The 16205-nt window shown below is 37.8% G+C and overlaps 1 protein-coding gene across 1 annotated transcript in view; it reads left to right on the top strand.

Annotated features, from left to right (window-relative positions):
* Positions 1–16205, top strand: part of GPR158 (G protein-coupled receptor 158) — a 327088-nt gene that overhangs the window by 139556 nt on the left and 171327 nt on the right. Inside the window, 1 exon segment of the mRNA XM_007445867.1 lies at positions 12869–12971. Within this exon segment, the coding sequence (XP_007445929.1) occupies positions 12869–12971 (103 nt within the window).

Below are 16205 nucleotides of genomic sequence, written 5' to 3' on the forward strand. Positions count from 1 at the left end.
AATGCCTCATATCATCAAATACTCAGTTTGATACATAAATAAAGAATATAGTATATCTGTGCATTTTTCTTCTTTCTGTGATCTTGGCTTCTCAATTCTGGCTCCATTGGCAGCTTTCTGATGCCTCCTCATAGGTAAGTAGGTGAGTTCAGTCATTTGTTTGTTCCCTTCATTTGTTTCTTCCTTCCTTCCTTCCATTTTATCCAGATATTCTCATTGTTTTTGGTGAAAACTTCATCCTGCTATAAAATAATGTATCACAGCCAGAAACTAAAGTCAATTCCTTCCTTCCCTCATTTCAGTAATAGATTGTAACCATTACCTAAGAAGCCCCTGTATTCTCCTCTGTCATCCTATACCCATCTGCCCCCGCAAAAGGTAACCATTATCCTGAAATTTATGTTATCACTTCGATTCTTTATGGTTTCATGCATGTATATATGCTTAAATAGTACTTTATAAAAATTTTACATGTTTTTGAATTTTATAAAGTTGAAATCATATTATATATTCTTTCATTGATTTCTGTTCTTAGTACAGCAATTTGTATTTTAACAAACAATTGATGCCAGAAAAATGTGTAAAGATGGACTACTCAAAAATAAATATATGTGAAGCCCTTTAGCTGTGAACATGGTAGAGCACCGTACAGCAACTTTGATTTTACTTTTCTACCTGTGGGTGGTAGGCTCTTTGAGAACTAGACCATGATTTTGTTCCTCTTTGTTGCTGTAGCAAAGAGCACACAGTGGGGCTCAGTAAGCAAGAGCTAAATTAAGTCAATAATGAGAAGAAAGTTCCCTTTGCTTACGATCTGTGACCACAGGAAGCGCAGGGTGTCAAAGGTAGAACGTAGTGAATTTGTGGTTTAGTGGGGGGCATTGTTTTATTGTTTTTAAAGTGTTGAGCATATTAAGAACTTATCTTTATCGAGCGTTTGGGACTTTTTTCTGTAAGAAGGTCTAGAAAAATTGGCTTGCTCACTCAATGAGATACAATACTAACGTTTTCCTGAGTCAGTTTCAACCTCATGCAAAGCATCCTGCTGTGTGTCAGTACTTGTAGTGCGTCTGCTCCGATGCTGCTTTGGCATCCTTAGCCCTGTGTTGTGAGAGAGGGCTCCACTGAATATAACAAGAACGTTTCAAAAATTAATAATAGAAAACACTTTGTTTTTTCATTCTAACTATATCATAAAAGAAAACATCCTTCCACCCCCAACCCTGCTCCAGTCCATCAAGCTTTTTAAACCATGTTATCATGGCAGCTAATGAATAATAGAGACAAAATGTAGTTCTTTTTCTCCCTGGTGAAATACTGCACTATTTGTTATTCATGAGTTCTTGTTTTCCTGGAAGATTGTATAATGAAATATGTGGGTGATGTGTACCCTATCATTGCCTGGGGGCCTTTTAGATTTCCTCTGTTTCAGTGTTTTCCTTTTGCTTTAATAAACTGCTGATAGTTGTGGAGAAGTCACTGGATGTTAGGATAATTAACCTTTTTTTTTTTTAACATCTTTATTGGGGTATAATTGCTTTACAATGGTGTGTTAGTTTCTGCTTTATAACAAAGTGAATCAGTTATACATATACATATGTTCCCATATCTCTTCCCTCTTGCGTCTCCCTCCTTCCCACCCTCCCTATTGCACCCCTCCAGGCGGTCACAAAGCACCGAGCTGATCTCCCTATGCTATGTGGCTGCTTCCCACTAGCTATCTACCTTACATTTGGTAGTGTATATATGTCCATGCCACTCCTACCCTTTCCCCTCCCCATATCCTCAAGTCCGTTCTCTAGTAGGTCTGTGTCTTTATTCCTGTCATACCCCTAGGTTCAACTTCATGACACTTTTTTTTTCTTAAATTCCATATATATGTGTTAGCATACGGTATTTGTCTTTCTCTCTCTGACTTACTTCACACTGTATGACAGACTCTAGGTCCATCCACCTCATTACAAATAGCTCAATTTCATTTCTTTTTATGGCTGAGTAATATTCCATTGTATATATGTGCCACGTCTTCTTTATCCATTCATCTGTCAATGGACACTTAGGTTGCTTCCATGTCCTGGCTATTGTAAATAGAGCTGCAATAAACATTTTGGTACATGACTCTTTTTGAATTATGGGTTTCTCAGAGGATATGCCCAGTAGTGGGATTGCAGGGTCATATGGTAGTTCTATTTGTAGTTTTTTAAGGAAACTCCATACTATTCTCCATAGTGGCTGTACCAATTCACATTCTCACCAGCAGTGCAAGAGTGTTCCCTTTTCTCCACGCCCTCTCCAGCATTTATTGTTTCTAGATTTTTTGATGATGGCCATTCTGACTGGTGTGAGATGATATCTCATTGTAGTTTTGATTTGCATTTCTCTAATGATTAATGATGTTGAGCATTCTTTCATGTGTTTGTTGGCAGTCTGTATATCTTCTTTGGAGAAATGTCTATTTAGGTCTTCTGCCCATTTTTGGATTGGGTTGTTTATTTTTTTGTTATTGAGCTGCATGAGCTGCCTGTAAATTTTAGAGATTAATCCTTTGTCAGTTGATTCATTTGCAAATATTTTCTCCCATTCTGAGGGCTGTCTTTTGGTCTTGTTTATGGTTTCCTTTGCTGTGCAAAAGCTTTGAAGTTTCATTAGGTCCCATTTGTTTATTTTTGTTTTTATCTCCATTACTCTAGGAGATGGGTCAAGAAGGATCTTGCTGTGATTTATGTCATAGAGTGTTCTGCCTATGTTTTCCTCTAAGAGTTTGATAGTTTCTGGCCTTACATTTAGGTCTTTAATCCATTTTGAGCTTATTTTTGTGTATGGTGTTAGGGAGTGATCTAATCTCATACTTTTACATGTACCTGTCCAATTTTCCCAGCACCACTTATTGAAGAGGCTGTCCTTTCTCCACTGTATATTCCTGCCACCTTTATCAAAGATAAGGTGACCATATGTGCATGGGTTTATCTCTGGGCTTTCTATCCTATTCCATTGATCTATCTTTCTGTTTTTGTGCCAGTACCATACTGTCTTGATTTACTGCAGCTTGTAGTATAGTCTGAAGTCAGGGAGCCTGATTCCTCCAGCTACGTTTTTCGTTCTCAAGATTGCTTTGGCTATTCGGGGTATTTTGTGTTTCCATACACATTGTGAAATTTTTTGTTCTAGTTCTGTGAAAAATGCCAGTGTTAGTTTGATAGGGATTGCATTGAATCTGTAGATTGCTTTGGGTAGTAGAGTCATTTTCACAATGTTGATTCTTCCAATCCAAGAACATGGTATATCTCTCCATCTGTTTGTATCATCTTTAATTTCTTTCATCAGTGTCTTATAATTTTCTGCATACAGGTCTTTTGTCTCCTTAGGTAGGTTTATTCCTAGATATTTTATTCTTTTTGTTGCAATGGTAAATGGGAGTGTTTTCTTGATTTCACTTTCAGATTTTTCATCATTAGTATATAGGAATGCCAGAGATTTCTGTGCATTAATTTTGTATCCTGCTACTTTACCAAATTCATTGATTAGCTCTAGTAGTTTTCTGGTAGCATCTTTAGGATTCTCTATGTATAGTATCATGTCATCTGCAAACAGTGACAGCTTTATCTTCTTCTTTCCCGATTTGGATTCCTTTTATTTCCTTTTCTTCTCGGATTGCTGTGGCTAAAACTTCCAAAACTGTGTTGGATAAGAGTGGCGAGAGTGGGCAGCCTTGTCTTGTTCCTGATCGTAGTGGAAATGCTTTCAGTTTTTCACCATTGAGGACAATGTTGGCTGTGGGTTTGTTGTATATAGCCTTTATTATGTTGAGGGAGGTTCCCTCTCTGCCTACTTTCTGGAGGGTTTTTATCAATAAATCAGTGTTGAATTCTGTCGAAAGCTTTCTCTGCATCTATTGAGATGACCATATGGTTTTTCTCCCTCAGTTTGTTAATATGGTGTATCACATTGATTGATTTGCATATATTGAAGAATCCTTGCATTCCTGGAATAAACCCCGCTTGATCATGGTGTATGATCCTCTTAATGTGCTGTTGGATTCTGTTTGCTAGTATTTTGTTGAGGATTTTTGCATCTGTGTTCATCAGTGATATTGGCCTGTAGTTTTCATTCTTTGTGACATCTTTGTCTGGTTTTGGTATCAGGGTGATGGTGGCCTCACAGAATGAGTGTGGGAGTGTTCCTCCCTCTGCTATATTCTGGAAGAGTTTGAGAAGGATAGGTGTTAGCTCTTCTCTAAATGTTTGATAGAATTCGCCCGTGAAGCCATCTGGTCCTGGGCTTTTGTTTGTTGGAGAATTTTTAATCACAGTTTCAACCTCAGTGCTTGTGATTGGTCTGTTCATATTTTCTATTTCTTCCTGGTTCACTCTCAGAAAGTTGTGCATTTCTAAGAATTTGTCCATTTCTTCCAGGTTGTCCATTTTATTGGCATATAGTTGCTTGTAGTAATCTCTCATGATCTTTTGTATTTCTGTAGTATCAGTTGCTACTTCTCCTTTTTCATTTCTAATTCTATTGATTTGAGTCTTCTCCCGTTTTTTTCTTCATGAGGCTGGCTAATGGTTTATCAATTTTGTTTATCTTCTCAAAGAGCCAGCTTTTAGTTTTATTGATCTTTGCTATCGTTTCCTTCATTTCTTTTTCCTTTATTTCTGATCTGATCTTTATGATTTCTTTCCTTTTGCTAACTTTGGGGTTTTTTTGTTCTTCTTTCTCTAATTGCTTTAGGTGCAAGGTAAGGTTGTTTATTCGAGATGTTTCCTGTTTCTTAAGGTACGATTGTATTGCTATAAACTTCCCTCTTAGAACTGCTTTTGCTGCATCCCATAGGTTTTGGGTCATCGTGTCTCCATTGTCATTTGTTTCTAGGTATTTTTTGATTTCCTCTTTGATTTCTTCAGTGATCACTTCGTTATTAGGTAGTGTATTGTTTAGCCTCCATATGTTTGTATTTTTTACAGATATTTTCCTGTAATTGATATCTAGTCTCATAGCGTTGTGGTCAGAAAAGATGCTTGATACAATTTCAATTTTCTTAAATTTATCAAGGCTTGATTTGTGCCCCATGATATGATCTATCCTGGAGAATGTTCCATGAGCACTTGAAAAAATGTGTGTTCTGTTGTTTTTGGATGAAATGTCCTATAAATATCAATTAAGTCCATCTTGTTTAATGTATCGTTTAAAGCTTGCGTTTCCTTATTTATTTTCATTTTGGATGATCTGTCCATTGGTGAAAGTGGGGTGTTAAAGTCCCCTACTATGAATGTGTTACTGTCTATTTCCCCTTTTATGGCTGTTAATATTTGCCTTATGTATTGAGGTGCTCCTATGTTGGGTGCATAAATATTTACAATTGTTATATCTTCTTCTTGGATCAATCCCTTGATCATTTTGTAGTGTCCTTCTTTGTCTCTTCTAATAGTCCATTTTAAAGGCTATTTTGTCTGATATGAGAATTGCTACTCTAGCTTTCTTTTGCTTTCTATTTCCATGGAATATCTTTTTCCATCCTCTCACTTTCAGTCTGTATGTGTCTCTAGGTCTGAAGTGGGTCTCTTGTAGACAGCATATATATGGGTCTTGTTTTTGTATCCATTCAGCTAGTCTGTGTCTTTTGGTGGGAGCATTTAATCCATTTACATTTAAGGTAATTATCGATATGTATGTTCCTATTCCCATTTTCTTAATTGTTTTGGGTGTTATTGTAGGTCTTTTCCTCCTCTTGTGTTTCTTGCCTAGAGAAGATCCTTTGGCATTTGTTGTAAAGCTGATTTGGTGGTACTGAATTCTCTTAGCTTTTGCTTGTCTGTAAAGGTTTTAATTTCTCCATCGAATCTGAATGAGATCCTTGCTGGGTAGAGTAATCTTGGTTGTAGGTTTTTCTCCTTCATCACTTTATATATGTCCTGCCAGTCCCTTCTGGCTTGTAGAGTTGAGGATCAGCTGTTAAGCTTATGGGGATTCCCTTAGGTGTTACTTGTTGTTTTTCCCTTGATGCTTTTAATATTTGTTCTTTGTATTGAATTTTTGATAGTTTGATTAATATGTGTCTTGGCCTGTTTCTCCTTGTATTTATCCTGTATGGGACTCTCTATGCTTCCTGGACTTGATTAACTATTTCCTTTCCCATATTAGAGAAGTGTTCAACTCTAATCTCTTCAAATATTTTCTCAGTCCCTTTCTTTTTCTCTTCTTCTTCTGGGACCCCTATAATTTGATTGTTCGTGCGTTTAATGTTGTCCCAGAGGTCTCTGAGACTGTCCTCAGTTCTTTTCATTCTTTTTTCTTTATTCTGCTCTGCAGTAGTTATTTCCACTATTCTATCTTCCAGGTCACTTATCCATTCTTCTGCCTCAGTTAGTATGCTACTGATCCGTTCTAGAGATTTTAAAATTTCATTTATTCTGTTGTTCATCATTTTTTGTTTGCTCTTTAGTTCTTCTAGGTCCTTGTTAAACGTTTCTTGTATTTTCTCCGTTCAATTTCCAAGATTTTGGATCATCTTTACCATCATTTTTCTGAATTCTTTTTCAGGTAGACTGCCTATTTCCTCTTCATTTGTTAGGTCTGGTTGGTTTCTGCCTTGCTCCTTCATCTGCTGTGTGTTTCTCTGTCTTCTCATTTTGCTTAACTTACTGTGTTTGGGGTCTCCTTTTTGGAGGCTGCACGTTCATAGTTTCCGTTGTTTTTGGTGTCTGTCCCCAGTGGCTAAGGTTGGTTTAGTGGGTTGTGTAGGCTTCCTGGTGGAGGGGACTAGTGCCTGTTTTCTGGTGGATGAGGCTGGATATTGTCTTTCTGGTGAGCAGGTCCACATCTGGTGGTGTGTTTTGGGGTGTCTGTGGCCTCATTATGGTTTTAGGCAACCTCTCTGCTAATGGATGGGGTTGTGTTCCTGTCTTGCTAGTTGTTTGGCATAGTGTGTCCTGCACTGTCACTAGCTGGTCGTTGAGTGGAGCTAGGTCTTGGCGTTGAGATGGAGATCTCTGGGAGATTTTCACCGTTTGATATTACGTGGAGCTGGGAGGTCTCTTTTGGACCAGTGTCCTGAAGTTGGCTCTCCCACCTCAGGCACAGCAGTGACTCCTGGCTGTAGCACCAAGAGCCTTTCATCCACACGGCTCTTGTTCTCAAGTACCCACTTGCTGCTGAAAGCTCTATAGTCCTTTTAATGTGATGTTGAATATGGTTTGCTAGTATTTTGTTGAAGATTTTCACAACAATGTTAATCAGGATTATTGGTCTGCAGTTTTCTTTTCTTATAGTATCTTTTTCTGGCTTTGATATCAGGGTAATTCTGGCCTCATAAAATGAGTTAGGAACTGTTCTCTCTCAGTTTTTGGAAGAGTTTGAGGAATACTGATGTTAATTCTTTTTTAAATGTTTGTCTGTTGAGGCCATTGGCCCTGGGCTTTTCTCTGTTAGGAGGTTTCTGATTACTGATTCAGTCTCCCTGCTAGTTATACGTTTGTACATAACTTTTGTTTCTTCATGACTCAGACTTGGTAGGTTTTATACTTCTAGCAATCTATCTATTTTTCTCTCAGCTCTTAACCAACATCTCTTCCCATTTGGATCTGGATTACTCCTAGGAACCTAAGTTAGATTGTGGGCTCTCAAAATCTCTCCTTAGGAAGTCTCTGCTGATGGCTTGGTAAGGTTCATCAAAGAAGGTGTCCGATCTTTTGAGCACCTACGTCACTCACAAGGGTGCCTTAATATGAAGAGCTTAATTTTATCAAAGGCTCTCATGGAAGAGCTACCCTTATGGAAGAAGTGCTGCTTTTTCCATTTCCACCCTTTTGGACTTCTATGAAGATAAAGTGGAAAGATTTAGATTTGAGTATATAAAATAAAGATGTTTAATATCTAAAATGAACATCTTAATGTTATGGTAAAATTTTGAAGATTTTTTTCTCCTGTATCTAGTGAGGATCTATGTTTATATTCTAAATCCCTAAGGAGAAAAAAATATAAAAAGCAGTTACTCAGTCCAATTACAGTAAACATAGGTTGAGTAGTCCCCATACTTATGGAGATTAAAAAATAAATTAGCTAAACTAGTAAACGAATTGCCTCATCTTGAAAATGTATAAGTTTGGTTGGAAGGTGGCCAAATTGGAGTAGCTACAGAATGGTGGTGGTGGATGGAACACAAAAGTATGGCAAGTTGAGTGCAAAATTAAAATCATTAATAGAAAAATAATCTAAGATCACTTGTACACTCCAAGACAAGTGTGTGTAAGCAGCAGCACATTCGGTTCCACACAGAGTGTGTGTAGCGGAATGATATATATATATATATTTTTTCTCCACTGTAACAGATGATATTCTTTTATTGAATTTAACTGGTTGAACATTTTAAAATTTTTCTTTAAGGATATAAGATAATTTAAGATGAACAAAGAGTTTGAGGTAACTAATAATTCATATTGCAGTGTTTCCCATAATAAAATTAGGAAGCTTTTTTTTTTTTAAGTTCAGGGGACTTTATATTTGGTGATGTTTATCTAATCAACTAATTATCTAATCAACATCTATTGATGTTTATCTAATCAATAGATTTTTTAAAAAACTTCATTTTCTTTCAGCTCTATAGTTAGCTTATATTAAAGAAATACTCTTATTCCAATAAACTTTCAGATCTGCCTTAAACATTAAAAATTCTCAACTGAGTCACTGTTGCAGTGCCGAGTCACATTACCAGGGAATTAGTGCTGATTAAATGAATAGCATTAACCTTCAAATTCCAGTGAAGCAGAATATTTGAACTGCACTGCTATTCTTAGTATCTAAGACTTAGTTTGCTTGGATATATCTTGGCTGGATGAATGTTTAATAAATGTAACTCACAAGAAATTCCATGTTATGCACTTAGTGTCACAATCTAGTCAATTAAATAATGGTACCTCACTGAATTGCGCTTCTCAGTGTCCTTTGCTTCTTCCTTCTGCCTAACCGTTTAGCCTTGGAGTGTCCTGAGTCTCTCATCCCTTTGGATCTATTAACTTCACTGCCTACAGGCACTCCCTTAATGATCTAGTCTTATCTGATCTCATGGCTTTGTCTGTGTCTTTATGCAAGTGGCCTCTCCTGTTGCAGAGCACAGGCTCGGGATGCACAGGCTCAGTGGCCATGGCTCACGGGCCCAGCCACTCCACGGCATGGGGGATCTTCCCGGACCGGGACATGAACCCGTGTCCCCTGCATCAGCAGTCGGACTCTCAACCACTGCGCCACCAGGGAAGCCCCAGACTACTTATTTGATATCAGGAATTAAATTTCAAATAGACACTTCACACTTAACATTTGCAAAACTGAACTTGTGTTCTCTTCTCCAGGTCAACTCCACCTGCAGCCTTTCCCAGATCCTTGATGGCAGCTCCATTCTTAAGGTTGCTCAGGCCAAAAACCTGGGAGTCATCCTTTATTCTTCTCTCCCTCTTATACCCCGTATTTCAGCTATTAGGACATCTTGGTAGTTCTGCTTTCTTCAAAGTGTTCCTGAATCTAATTGAATGACTGTTCTTACAAGTTAAAAAAAATAAGTCTCAGAGAAGTTAAGAGAACAGCCCCAAATTCACATAACTAGTAAGTCAGAATTCAGGCATATGTTTTCTGACTGACCACAAACAATATGATCTCTTATAAAACTAGTGCTTCTCCAAAGTAAGTGTTACAATTGCCTTTTTATTTATACAATTCAGAAATAGGATCTGACCCACTATATCACTAGACCGTTATAAGTAGGATGTATTATTTCATTTAGGTCCTGGAGGAATTCTCTACAAACACAGTAGTTCTTTCATAACTACTTGCCAACCCAGTTGAATTGACTGGCACTTATCTGTCCTTGTATTTTGCTGTGGGTCAAGAACTGTGTTTTCAATTGCAAGACATAATTGGATATGAGTGTGTTGGGTGAGAAAAAAAGGGTATTAATGAAATAAAATATTCAAGGTCTTTTAGAAAAGCTCTTTTTCAAAGATTTTCTTGCTGTAACCTTTAAATTTAGAGCATGTATTAGCTCTTGCTGCCTTACATATAAATACTTTATTGTTTGCTGGAATTTTCATGATATGCAATTTTGATCTTATTACTAATCATTAAAGCTTAGATTGTGGGATTATTATTTAGATAATTTAGTATTTTCTCTCAAGGGCCTCTGTGTCAGAGGGTCCCTATTTGTAACTTTCAGATTCACTAAACTCTAAGCTCCTCTAATAGGTTATAATGGCAAAAAGGTAAAGTGTTGGGATCTTGGTAGAGAGCTATCAAAAAAGAAATTTCAGTGTTGATCAAATTCTTGAAACATCCCGTTTTACTGATAAACTGTATTTTAATGGAAGTTATTCCATCCTTATGTAATTGAATGTAGCATAAATGAAGTATGTATGGTACTGGCACAAAAACAGAAATATAGACCAATGGAACAGGATAGAAAGCCCAGAGATAAACCCACGCACATATCTTTGATAAAGGAGGCAAGAATATACAGTGGAGAAAAGAGAGGCTCTTCAATAAGTGGTGCTGGGAAAACTGGACAGCTACATGTAAAAGAATGAAATTCAAACACTCCCTGACACCATACACAACAATAAACTCAAAATGGATTAAAGACATAAATGTAAGGCCAGACACTGTAAAACTCTTAGAGGAAAACATAGGCAGAACACTCTATGACATAAATCACAGCAAGATTCTTTTTGACCCACCTCCTAGAGAAATGGAAATAAAACCAAAAATAAACAAATGGGACCTAATGAAACTTAAAAGCTTTTGCACAGCAAAGGAAACCATAAACAAGATGAAAAGACAGCCCTCAGAATGGGAGAAAATATTTGCAAACGAAGCAACTGACAAAGGATTAACCTCCAAAATTTACAAGCAGCGCATACAACTCAATATCAAATAAACAAAAAACCCAATCAAAAAATGTGCAGAAGACCTAAATAGACATTTCTCCAGAGAAGATATACAGGTTGCCAATAAAAACATGAAAGGATGCTCAACATCACTAATCATTAGAGAAATGCAAATCAAAACTACAATGAGGTATCACCTCACACCAGTCAGAATGGCCATCATCAAAATATCTACAAACAGGGCTTCCCTCGTGGCACAGTGGTAGAGATTCCACCTGCCGATGCAGGGGACACGGGTTCGTGCCCCGGTCCGGGAAGATCCCACATGCCGCAGAGCGGCTGGGGCTGTGAGCCATGGTCGCTGAGCCTGCGCGTCCAGAGCCTGTGCTCTGCAACGGGAGAGGCCACAACAGTGAGAGGCCCATGTACCACCAAAAAAATAAATAAATAAAAAAATCTACAAACAGTAAATGCTGGAGAGGGTGTGGAGAAAAGGGAACCCTCTTGCACTGTTGGTGAGAATGTAAGTTGATATAGCCACTATGGAGACCAGTATGGAAGTTTCTTAAAAAACTAAAAATAGAACTACCATATCACCCAGCAATCCCACTACTGGGCATATACCCTGAGAAACCCATAATTCAAAAAGAGTCGTGTACCACAATGTTCATTGCAGCTCTATTTACAATAGCCAGGACATGGAAACAACCTAAGTGTCCATCGACAGATGAGTGGATAAAGAAGATGTGACACATATATACAATGGAATATTAGCCAGTAAAAGAAACAAAATTGAGTTATTTGTAATGAGGTGGATGGACCTCGAGTCTGTTATACAGAGTGAATTAAGTCAGAAAGAGAAAAGCAAATACCGTATGCTAACACACATATATGGAATCTAAAAAGAAAAAAAGGTTCTGAAGAACCTAGGAGCAGGACAGGAATAAACACGCAGATGTACAGAATGGACTTGAGGACACGGGGAGGGGGAAGGGTAAGCTGGGATGAAGTGAGAGAGTGGCATGGACTTATAAATACTACCACATGTAAAATAGATAGCTAGTGGGAAGCAGCCGCATAGCACGGGGAGATCAGCTCTGTGCTTTGTGACCACCTAGAGTGTTGGGATAGGGAGAGTGGGAGGGAGATGCAAGAGGGAGGAGATATGGGAACATATGTACATGTATAACTGATTCACTTTTTTATAAAGCAGAAACTAACATACCATTGTAAAGCAATTATACTCCAATAAAGATGTTAAAAAAAAAATGAAGTAGGTTAAACTGAATTTTGCTCCGGTTCAGTGATATTCTTGGAAGAAGCCAATAGTAAGCTTCTGGGATGTCCATCATGTCTGTTGGTGTGATACATTTGGAAAGCCAGTCATTATTTTTCTTCATGTTTATGTACATGTAGAATATTTATCTATGAAACAGATTTTAGGTAAAGAGCACTTTGGATCATTAATTTATCTTTTTTTCCTCTTCTAAATTGCACTTTAAAGTTTACTTGTTTTGTTATTCCATCAATTTGTATTTTTTAATCTGAGGATGAAATTTGATGAATATTTAATTCTTAAAGGCAATTTCCACATCTTAAATTCTATGTACCTGTCTGTCCATCCTCCTACCTTTGCTTTGGTGGAAATATTTCGCATGGAATCACTTTAAAAAATATTCTTATAGGCTTAAGAAATATCTCTTAAGGCGATAAGATGATATGTGAGGCATTAAAAAAAACTCTGTCTGTAATTACTTCCTATGGCAACTGAATGAGTTAAAGATGTATGGCAACTGCAGCTGTAATGGCATATATTTAGAAAGAAAACTACTCTAAAAAAATGTCTGTTGGCAAACAAACCTAAAATAAAGTTCAAAAATGAGATATTTTATTTCTGGAAAATGTGATATCTCTGTTACCATTTGCAATGATGGATATCTGTGAGTCTTTATACTGTGAAGTAAACTATGATCAACGGTACTGCTGTCTTTTCTTTCTCATAGTGTATGCCGATTAAGGGCCTAGGATTCGTGCTTGGAGCCTATCAGTGCATTTGCAAAGCAGGATTCTATCATCCTCGAGTCTTCTCAGTGAACAACTTTCAGAGTAAGTGCCCTTTGCTTCTGTGCATATATGTGTATACACATAATATCTATCATAATTAATTATTTAGATTTTCTTTTAACCTTGTTGGAGTTAGATGATTAAATCCCCACTGGTTTGGCATTCTTTCATCACTTAAGGAGTTTTTGCTTTAGTTTGTCACTTCCAGTCCTCTGGAGTACCAGCAAAAATGTGGGGGTTTTTTAAGGTATATTTTTGTTTTCAATACATTTTAGATGTCTGGAAATACTGTAGCTACTCAGTGAGACCAGTTGGGATTCAGTTATTGAGAGGTGTTGCTGCAGAAAACTCCTAAAGCTAATTTTGTTAGTTTGCTTATTTTATTTATGTTTCAATTTGTTTATATGTTAGGTCTCTATGCTGCATGAAGTAGTGCCACAGAGTTAACACCTTAAGGCAACACAATCATATTATCACACAGTTTCAATTGATTAGCTTTTCAGTCAGGGGTTAGCTGGTTCCTCTGCACAGGGTCTCACGGAGCCAAAATCAAGGGGTCGCCTGCGATGTGATCTGATCTGAGGCTCAGGGACTTCTTTCAAGTTCATTCAGGTCATTGACAGAATTAGGTTCCTTTCAACTGTATGTGTGAGGTCCCCATTTTATTGCTAGCCGCCAACCTGGGCTTACTCTCAGCTCCTAGAAGTCTCCTCAAGGCCTACTCATGTGACCCTTACTTTTCAAGGCTACCAAGAAAATCTCCCCAGTCTGTTCAGATGGAGTCTTATATAATATAATCATTATATAAGTCATGGGAATGACTGTCCCATCACTTTGCCATGTAATGTCACTTAATCAAAGGAAAGCCTATCTCATCATACTTACAGGTCCACCATCATTCAAGGGGAGGTGATTATACAGGAGATATACAGGCATACCTCATTTTATTGTGCTTTGCTTTATTATGCATCAAAGATATTGTACTTTTTTACAAATTGAAGGTTTGTGGCAACGCTGTGTTGTCAGATGATGATTAGCACTTTTTTATGAATAAAGCATTTTTTAATTAAGGTCTGTATATTGGTTTTTTAGGCATAATGATATTGTACACTTAATAGACTGCAGAATGCTGTAAGCATGACTTTTATATGCACTGGGAAACCAAAAAGATTCATGTGACTCGCTTTATCGTGATTTCACTTTATTGCAGTGGTCTGGAACCAAACCCACAATATCTCTGAGGTATGCAGGTATTCCAGGATCAAAACTTGCTCACCTGGTTGTTTTACTCTTACTCCAGAAAATGTCATAGTTACTATCTGAATATTGATTTTTTTTACTCTACCTCTAGAGAATGCAGTGTTGCCACGTTGGCTTGTAGCCAGCCATTGGGTATAACAAGAAGGAATGTAGTGGAGAAAGGAGGTACAGGGTTTGGGGTTGCCAAAACTGAGGTACAGGTATCATTTAGGTAGTCATCCATAAATCTTTGTCAGCCTTATTATCGGTCTGTATAGGAATTTGCATCTCTACTGGGCGTAGTTCAAAGTATACAGTGAAATTTAGACCTGAGTGTCTTCCACTGGGAAACTTGGTAGACATTTATGGATTTTTTTTCTTCTTTTTTTCTTGGAAAGCACTGTTCTTCATCTTGAGACAGTTTACACTTGACTTCTAGGTTCTGGAAGTGAGTGACATTTTGCTCTCTCCTCAGTCACATAATTCACAGGGTTCAGCCCTTGTTCTGAGTAATAGTTGTTGTAGGCATAATTCTAAGATGGCCTCCAAGATTCTGCTCCCATACGTGCTGTACACATCTCCTCCCCTTAAGTGTGGGTGGCATCTGTGAATACAACGAGGCACTCATTCCCTTGCTAGGCTCTGTTATGTAGCAAAGGTGATGGTATAGTTGCTCAAGTGATTATATTGCATTAAGTGACTCCTTCCCATAGTAGCAGACTGGAGTGCCAGCTTTGAAGGAATAAATTAGCTTGTTGGGAGAGGGCCATGTGGCTAGGACCTGAGGGTGGCCCCTAAGAGCTAAGGCAGCCAGCAAGAAAACAGGAACCTCAGTTGTATAAATGCAAAGATCTATAGGTTCTTCCAACAGTGTGAATACATTTGGAAGCTCCAGATGAGAATATAGCCTGGCCAAAACCTTGGTTTTAGTCTAGTGAGACCCTGAGCAGAGAGCCCAGCTTCACTGTGCCCGACCTCTGATTAACAGAAACTGGGACGTAATGATAGGTGTTTTCAGCCCTAGGTTTCCAATAAGTTATTACACAGCAATAGAAAACTAATACAATAGCAATGACGGTAACATATTTTCAGCATGGATATGATTGTGTGTGTGTGTGTGTATGTGTGTGTACAAGATCATGGCAATAGCCCAGCTACTTTGGCATTCTTCACATTTATGGTCCAGACATAACATATGATTCAACACTGGAGGATTAAGGGAATAGGTTTTAGCTTATGTTCTGTGAAGGTATTTTGTATCTGGTTTACCCACATTTGTTCTCAGCTCCCACTGTGTGACTGAAATAAAACATTTAAATATTGTAGAATTAGAGAATGACTATGCCATTTGCTTATAACACCACCAGGAGAAAGTAGTTAACCTTTAACAACTTATCTTTATTTAATTTGCATACTCCTACTTTCCTCCTTATTTTAAAAGCCAGTGTTTTTCACTGGACCTACTCTCTCTAAGAAGGGGCCGCTTCTCTGCATAAGGCTAATAACTCGCATGTTGTACACACAGCAGCTGTGGAAAGGAGGCCACAGTTTTCAGAAAGATGAGCTATATTTGGGCATACCTGTGATTCAGCTTTGACCTCAGCACATACTTAACTAGAACTGGCCTGCCTCAATGACAGAAGAGAAAGCTAGCTACCTGTTATAATTTGAAGTCAGTAAAGTGCTCTTTGACCAAAAATATCTTTCCTGATGGCCTTGCCAGGTTGCGTGAAAATCTAACAGTATTCATTCCTTGTCCTAAGGACTAGGAGTTACAGCTCAGTGGGGTGTTCTACCAAGGGCTAGCCAAACATTTAAAAAAAATTTTGGTTTACTATTAGAATTATACTACATATCTCTGTTTTAATATGTTAAGTTTTTAATCATAGTAGCCAGGCAATTCATATGGGCAGTCGTTTTCATATATTCTTGAGGTGGTTTCTGTGAAGTAAGGAATGACCACATGTATCCCTTGGGCCAAAGGTAAAGAAAGCATCGAAGACCCAATAAATGAGATAATGTATGCAAAACAGCTAG

The sequence above is a fragment of the Lipotes vexillifer genome, unplaced genomic scaffold (genome assembly GCF_000442215.2).
Source record: "Lipotes vexillifer unplaced genomic scaffold, Lipotes_vexillifer_v1.1 scaffold738, whole genome shotgun sequence".
Classification (NCBI taxonomy): Eukaryota; Metazoa; Chordata; class Mammalia; order Artiodactyla; family Lipotidae; genus Lipotes; species Lipotes vexillifer.